Consider the following 7,345-nt stretch of genomic DNA (forward strand, 5'->3'; position numbering starts at 1 on the left):
CTTGGGCCAGTCACTATCACTCAGCCTAAGCTACCTTACTCCAGGTAGCCTGTGATGCACTTGCCTTTTGATACTAAGTAGCTGCTAGTTTGGGACCATGATCTTAATCTAGGCTCCCCCCATAGTTATTTACCAATAGCAAATGTTCTTGGTGTCACCCGTATCTTTCTAGGACAAACAGCAACAGGAAGCTTGATCCAGACTGGGGCCCCTATCTAGCTGCTTTTTAGGTTACAAGGTAAAAGTGCATCAACATTAATTACATGCTTTAGTTAATAGGCAGTTGGACTCTAAAAACATGGCCTAAACTAGATTCAGTGGGACATCCATCGCAATCCTACATATGCTTACTCATAGGTTCACCAGTGAGTAACCACAATCCCTGTGCAACTGGTTTTTGCAGGAAAAGCTTCTGGGTAGGTTCTGGTCCCAGTACCTCTCATTTTAGATATTTCACACTGTCCCAAAGCTCTACATAGAAAATACAATAATGGTGGATTACCAAATAGCTGAAGAACGTGTGTCAACAATCAACAGGGATTTCATTACAGCAGTGTTATTTCACTGATGTAAATAACTCCTGTTGCCATCACATAGTTACTGCATACAGCATACCTTCAGTAATAAGTAGCGCCAGAATGTGTTTACATACTAACTTTTGCATGCGAGTGGTCTTGTAGCTCAAGCTTAGCCTTCTCTTGTTATGTCAACTGCAATACTAATTAAGACGCTTTGCATAGCCACTATTACCCTATCATATCTTATACAGCTAAAGCAACTAGCACTATGTGGAATGTAATCCACATGATGTGTTAGAAACAGAACTTCACATTCCATTGTCTGGGCAGCAAATGATACATTTTTGTCCAAGATGCAATGGGGCGTTCAGCCACAAACACCAGACAAAGGAATGGGCTAAGCTACAAAGTCTGACATCTATATGACAGTTCTGTGTGTGCATGCACACATGCTTAGAAATTAGAATAACTGGAATGCTACTCATATTCTTCACAGTATCCAATGCCACTTGTCATTATCCTTTTTTATCCTGCTAGACTACCCTTTTCTTAATGCTTCCAACTAAAATGAAAAATGTGGATTGTGGGCAAATCTTCAGTAGTGTTATTGTTTTACTAGTCTGTGTGGTTGCATTTTATTAAAATTTATATTTGCTTTATTAAAACATGGCTGGTGCTTTAGCATAGTGGCACCAGATTTTGGCAAAATGACATTTTTGCTAGAATCAAGTGAAATCAGTATCCGCATGGGTGACTTTTACTAACTTTTCTATCTTTTTTTAAAAATGCTGTCTGTTTTATTCATTGAATTAGTGCTTGTAGACAATTGAGGGCCTGAAATGACAGCTCCTATTGTTCCAGCATATGGTAGACAGACAACAAGTCGACAGCTTGAAGCAGATGCAAGCTCTTGGCACTCCATCTGCATATTTCCAATGCAATTGTGTCTAGTGTTCAGGCTGAAAGTCTGGTTGTATCTTTTAACGAAAATGAGATCTGCAGTTCTACAGAAGGGATGCAACTAACAGAATGAAATGTAAAACCTTTAACTGCAGCTACTGAACTTTAGCATCAAGTAGTAAACACTGCATCTGAAACTGTTAAGACTACTTTTGTTTTTATTCTTCAGTTCTGGAAGTTCAGCTGGGGAGGCACATGTACCGTGGTCTGTTAGGGCATGACAAAGGCCACCTACTATAACAGAGCTCATTAAGGATGCAGCTCTTCAGTCTAGCAAGCTGTTGTGATAAGCAGCTGTTGCAATGGGGTGGGTGAAAGGCCAAGTCATTGCAAATGAAAGGTATGCCCTTTGGTCCAGCCACTGTCATTCAAATGCCTTAAACCAAGGATACAGAACTGAGCCACTTCTGACTTTTAATAAGCACAGTTTAGAGATCTGCTAAAACAGAGGATGAAACACATTTCCTCCTCCTCCCCCCACATTTGTATAAACTGCAAAAGCATGTTCCACAGAGCTGCAATTAGCTCTGGCTCGTGTTTCCATGGTATTGGATGACCAGAATGTGTTGCAGTCATTAAGTGTTGCAGCAGTTATGCTACACAAGTAACATGCACTTGCAAAAATCAACACTGAAACTGCTAAGGCCACAGTCCAACAAATAAACTTCAAGTTCACTACCATGTGCTTGCCACTATTTCAGTATGGCCTAGTTGTTGCTTTCCTGCAGCACCTTTTTCAGAGGAATGTTTAAAGTCCTACAGACCTTCAGTATTGGGACATTAGGTTCATTGCCAATTCTCACTAAGCTGCCTACTTATGTTCCAGGGGTCCTCAAGAAGTCAAAACATCCAGTTCTTGCCAACCCACTGCTATCATGCCTGCACAAAAGCACCAAAGGACATACTGCATCTGTGCAAAAGTGCCAGCGCAGCTGCACATAACTTGGAGAGCCAGTGTGCTTGGCTTTTCAAACTTTTGCTTCCACTTCTCTTCCACCACCTCACAAGCAAGACCACAACCACATGGAAGCTAGTTGTCAAAAAATTTATTACAAAATTATAAGATCTTCAGTTAGCAGCATGAATTTCATTTTTAGAAGGATTATTGCAAAATTGGCTATCAATGTAGAATATAGTCCAAAGGCCTCCAGTAAGTCAGGTTGCATCAAAACCTTTCTTGAAGTGTCACAGTACCAAAGTCTCTTGAGTGTCCAAGTCTCTTGGGGGCTCAGGACCCCCCACCAACAGTTCCTGGTTCCAATATTATGTCCATACTTTCTCATGCCACCTGTGTCCAGTCTTCCAACTTTCTCTCACAGACAGTCTTCCTGACCCAGAAACCTGCAACAGTTTTTTGCCCCCTTCTGCTCCCAAAAACTTGCAGTCCTTCAGCTCCATGGATTTGCCAGCTTCTCCAGCGCTGCACCACAGTGGGGGGGGGGGGGGACATACTGTTGGCATCAGCCATTCCCCTCTCCTCCTTTGCTTCTCCTTTCTCCACAAGAACCCACCACGTGCTGTCTGAGCGACTTAATCCAAGCTGTTGACCAAGCTACTCCCCAGGATCAGCCACTTGTTGGGTTGTACAGGTGTGCAACTCCATCCTGAGAATGCAAAAAAAAAGGATCCATCCTCTCCTATGCATTGGGTGGTCTGCTTCACTCTGGCAGGGTGATGTTGGGCACCCAGTCGTTGATGTTTCGACTTTCTTCACAAAACAGGTTCAGCTTTTCCAATGCTGGATCTTTCCAGGCATCCTCATTGGGATTCTACAAGAGGAAAAGAAGCATTCATGAGTGATCCCTGCAGAACTCTGAATCAGCAGAGCACCTTAAATAATATTTTACTTATAAAAGAAAGTGTCTTGTTCTGGGTCATTATGACTATTCCCAACTATTGCATGACTCCTGCATGACTATGACTTTAGCATTTACATAATACCCCCCCCCCCAGAGCTGCCAACACATTCATGAGTGCTGCTCCTTTGGAAAGCACTTTTAAACTGAGCTACAAGAACAGTTTAGTGGCCAATACCACGCCCCATAGAATCAACCTGTCACTATTCAAGCTGCATGGAGAGTATTGATGGCAGCAGGCAAGGAAATCCCCCACAAGGCTCCTATCTTAAGACTCTTGGTGCTATGCTCCATTCTCTAAAGAGATGGAAGGAGCCTGCAAGCGCTGCACCTACTGCTTCGATCTCATCCTGGAGTGGAGGTGGTGGAGACTCACCGTGATGAGGATGCAGTGCAGATCTCGTGGCTCCCCGGCTTCCTCGCTGGCCCCCACGATGGTGGCCAGCTTCTGGATGTCGTTCACTCTCACAATGTCAATGTCGTTCTCGCAGCAGAAGGCCTGGATGAGGGTGAAGTGGATCTGCAAGGCAATGTCGCCCTCATCATCCTCGTCTGCAGCCAGCACACAGAAAGCCACCGTGTCCGGATCTCTGCAGGAAGAGAAGGGGGGGAGCCACTATTAGTGACCGGGGAAGGTGCCAGCACGGGTGAGAGAGAGGATGCCATGTCCCCCAGCCACCCAGGACACATCTGGCCCCGCAAACACTCAGGTACTCACACATTCATCAGCTTGGCGGATTCATAGACGCCCACAGTGAGGCAGCCGCGGCGCTGCGAGGAGACGAGCAGCTCCTGGAGGGCTTTGCCTGCGCTCTGCATCCTGCTGCCACTCGGGGCGCTGCTGGTGCTGCTGCTGCTGCTGCGGAGGAAGAGGAAGGAGAAAGGCGGTGAGCGGCGAGAGCCTCCGGCGCTGCTGCAAGCAAGCCCCACTCCGGGCAGGTGCCCCCCGACCCAGCTCCACTGCTGCGCTCTGCAGGCTCCCAAGCACTGAAGAGCCGGCTGCGCGCGATGCTCCCCAGGCACCACCACCCCCGCTTCCCCCGAGCTCTGCTAGCTACCTACCTGTCGCTCGTCTCGGGCATGGCTTCCTGGCCGTGGACTTCCTCCAGAGTCATAATGGTCCAAAGGGAATAAGAAGCCCAGGAAATAAACAGTATCCGAGAGTGATCCACGCAAGGCGAGCTCAGGAGCGCACAATCCCCGGGGTAAAGCTGCAGCTCTGCTCTAGTCCAAGTCCCAGCGAAGAGTGAGAAGCGAGCTGCGCCGCGCGCCCTATTTATAGGCTGCGAGCTCCTGTGCCGGCAGCTGCTTAGCAGCTGCTACCATCTCCGGCGCGCTGATTGGCCAGACGAGGGGAGTATTGTTATGCTAAGCAGGCAGTAGGTAGAGCCGGTCGTGCCAGGAGGACACGTGGGAGAAGACGGGGGGGGGAGGAGTAGTAGTAGGGTAGAGTCAGTGAGTGGGGACCGGGGGATTACAATGCCTCCAATCTCCTGCTGCTGCTTTTGTTCCGATGTTACTAGGCAGACTGCAGCAGCCCGAATATTTGATCTTTTAAGAGGCGAGCGCCCCCATCCAAGAGCCAAGGGGGCTTCAGGAGAGGTGTGCAACCTGCTCTGCATGCTGAAAGCGAGCGTCCTTTCCACACTTGTGCATTGCGAATGCGATGCGTTTAAATGCATGGTGTTACAAAAAAAAAAAGTGTGGCAACTTAGAGCCCACACCTATGCTTGTCTACTCATAAGCAAGTCCCACTATACTCAATAGGGCTTACTCCCAGGAAAGTATGTATAGGGCTGTCAGAGCCAAAGCCTATGCTTGTCTACTCAAGTAAGTCCCATTATAATCAATAGGGCTTACTCCTAGGTCAGCGTGGCTAGGATTGCAGCCTCAAAACCCAAGCCTATGCCTATCTAACTCACAATTAAGTCCGATTATAGTCAATGGGGGCTTGCTCCCAGGTCAGTGGATAGGATGGCAGCCTCAGATCCCAAACCTATGCCTATCTACTCACATGTAAGTCCCAGTGTAGTCAATGGGGCTTACTCCCAGGATAGTGTGGCTAGGACTGCAACTTTAATTGGCTTTAAAAAAAGCTTGCTTCTTTCAGTGCAACGAGTCAGATTGGAAATGCACGCATGGATGTGTGTGCATTATGCACGGGACATATTTCTGTGCATTGCTGGATCCCCCCATTTCTTGCATCCTTTGGGTGAGTGGGGGGCGTCTGGAAGAACATGCAGTTAAAGGGTTTGGCAAAGGCCACCGTAAGTGCGCCTGGCTGCGCCTCGCGCCCTCCCCACCAAGGAGGGCAGCAGTCCTGCATGGCTAATGAGCCGCTGCTCGGAGCAGATTGCGGCCGGCACACGCTGCTCGTTTGCATTTCTATGGAGCGCGCACAATGGCCGAGGTCTGGCGTGTGGCGGTTTGGAGCGCAGACAATCGGGGCTTTCTCTTCATAGCGGCACTGTCCACCTGCCACCGGGGTGCGGCTTTGCTGGGGGGGAGGGGGCACGACAATGGCACGACTCTCTTGCGCGCCGGCCAATCTGTTGGTGCTGATGAATGTCTCCACTGGCGCACGCCGGCCCAGTGCCATGGAGCCGGGGGGCTTGGGGGGCACGCGATCGCCTCCTCCTTGAAAAGCCCCCATTGTGCCTCCTTTGTCTGCAATCCTTCAGCCACGCTTTGCAGGCATTGCGGAACAGGACGGGGTAGAGCTGGCATGTGGCCAGGGGGGCACCCAGGGTCGCCTGCCTGGGCGATTGATGAGCAGAGCACGTCGGAAGGCACGATGCAATTTCTGGGAGGGGGGAAGGGGAGGAAGGGGTCTCTTTGCCCCACTTCCTGATGGCCGCCTCTCCCTGCTTGTAGGAGCATCGCAGTTGAAGGCTGCAATCCTATCCGTCCTTACCTGGGAGTCAGCTCAACTGAGTACAATAGGACTTACTTCTGAGTAGATATTCATAGGCTTGGGCTCTAAGGGCACGGCTCTAAGGGCCCAATCCTATCCAATTTTTCAGTGGAGCATGCGCTGCATCCTGCCATAGAGGGGCAGTCACCGAGGCCTCCTCAGGTTATGGGAACATGTGTCCCCTTACCCCAGGGATGCATTGGGGGTGCACCAGTGCTGGAAAGTTGAATAGGATCGCGCTCTAAGTCCTTAAGCTAGCCATTTCTGCCCAACGTTGCAACAGGGATCAAATGCGTGACACTTTTGTGGCCTGGACAAAAAAATGTGTGGGCTGGTCAAAAATGGGTTAACACACACCGTGAGTTCTCTGCTACTTCTTCCTACTTTCAGATGGGGAAATCTGAATGAGCAGCGCTTACTACAGGCCGTGGGCATCGCGCATCTTTGCAGAAACACTGCAAAGATTTGGTGGGGAAATCCTTCCAGAACTAACTTGCAAGCCATAGAAGGGACGTGTGTTCTGCGTGCCTTGCTACTCCTTGTGCAAATTCTGTCCCCTTTCTGAAGGTGGCTTGCAGGGGTAGCATGCTGAGTGAGGCAGCTGTTCCTGCAACTTTTACTTGCTTCCCTGAACCACAAAAGCGGCGTTAGGGATTACAAGTCGATTTGCGCCACCTTGTGGCTTCGCAAAGAATAGCCACTTCTACTCCAATAAGGCTGCAATCTTATATGCACACTTACCTGGGAATAAGTCCCATTTAACGAGGCTTACTTCTGAGTAGACATATATAGGCTTGTGCTGCATGAACTACTCTTGGGTAAGTGCTAGAGGTTTGCTGCCTAAGATGGTTTGCCACCTGAAATGGAATTTAGCCAGCCAAATAAGACTGGAGCTAGTTTTCCAAACAGGCCTCTAGAGATCTTCCAATTTGAATTGTATGATGCAGAGGAGTAGGAATGCCACAGGTTAGTTCAGAGCTGATACTCTGAAATAACCCTGTTGTCAGATAGAAGCAAGCGGGGAGTGTTGTATGTATGGGGTGCTGCAGAAACCAGCACATAGAGGTCATGTATTTCATCCCTGAGAGTCATCTGCC

General features: G+C 48.9%; 1 protein-coding gene across 2 annotated transcripts; it reads right to left on the reverse strand.

Moving 5' to 3' along the window:
* Nucleotides 1-2,509: 2,509 nt before the first annotated feature.
* GADD45G (growth arrest and DNA damage inducible gamma) lies at nt 2,510-4,568 on the reverse strand. Of its 2 annotated transcripts, none has more exons than XM_066615305.1 (4): nt 4,397-4,568; nt 4,053-4,190; nt 3,711-3,924; nt 2,510-3,247 (listed from the first exon to the last, which is right to left on the reverse strand). In XM_066615305.1, exons 1-4 carry the CDS (start codon nt 4,447-4,449, stop codon nt 3,137-3,139), a joined length of 516 nt encoding a protein of 171 aa, XP_066471402.1. In that variant the 5' UTR covers nt 4,450-4,568; the 3' UTR covers nt 2,510-3,136. The 2 variants fall into 2 exon arrangements, with proteins under 2 accessions (XP_066471402.1, XP_066471401.1); XM_066615304.1 differs by having other exon boundaries at nt 4,053-4,193.
* Nucleotides 4,569-7,345: the final 2,777 nt, after the last annotated feature.

This window comes from Tiliqua scincoides, chromosome 2, assembly GCF_035046505.1.
Source record: "Tiliqua scincoides isolate rTilSci1 chromosome 2, rTilSci1.hap2, whole genome shotgun sequence".
Classification (NCBI taxonomy): Eukaryota; Metazoa; Chordata; class Lepidosauria; order Squamata; family Scincidae; genus Tiliqua; species Tiliqua scincoides.

Excerpts from the sequence above, each read along its gene's own strand:
- GADD45G (XM_066615304.1), bottom strand. The coding sequence starts at position 4,449 with ATGACTCTGGAGGAAGTCCACGGCCAGGAAGCCATGCCCGAGACGAGC. Across the intron at positions 4,194-4,396 it reads ATGCCCGAGACGAGCGACAG|CAGCAGCAGCAGCACCAGCA; the intron begins GTAGGTAGCTAG and ends CTTCCTCCGCAG. Across the intron at positions 3,925-4,052 it reads TCCGCCAAGCTGATGAATGT|AGATCCGGACACGGTGGCTT; the intron begins GTGAGTACCTGA and ends CTCTTCCTGCAG.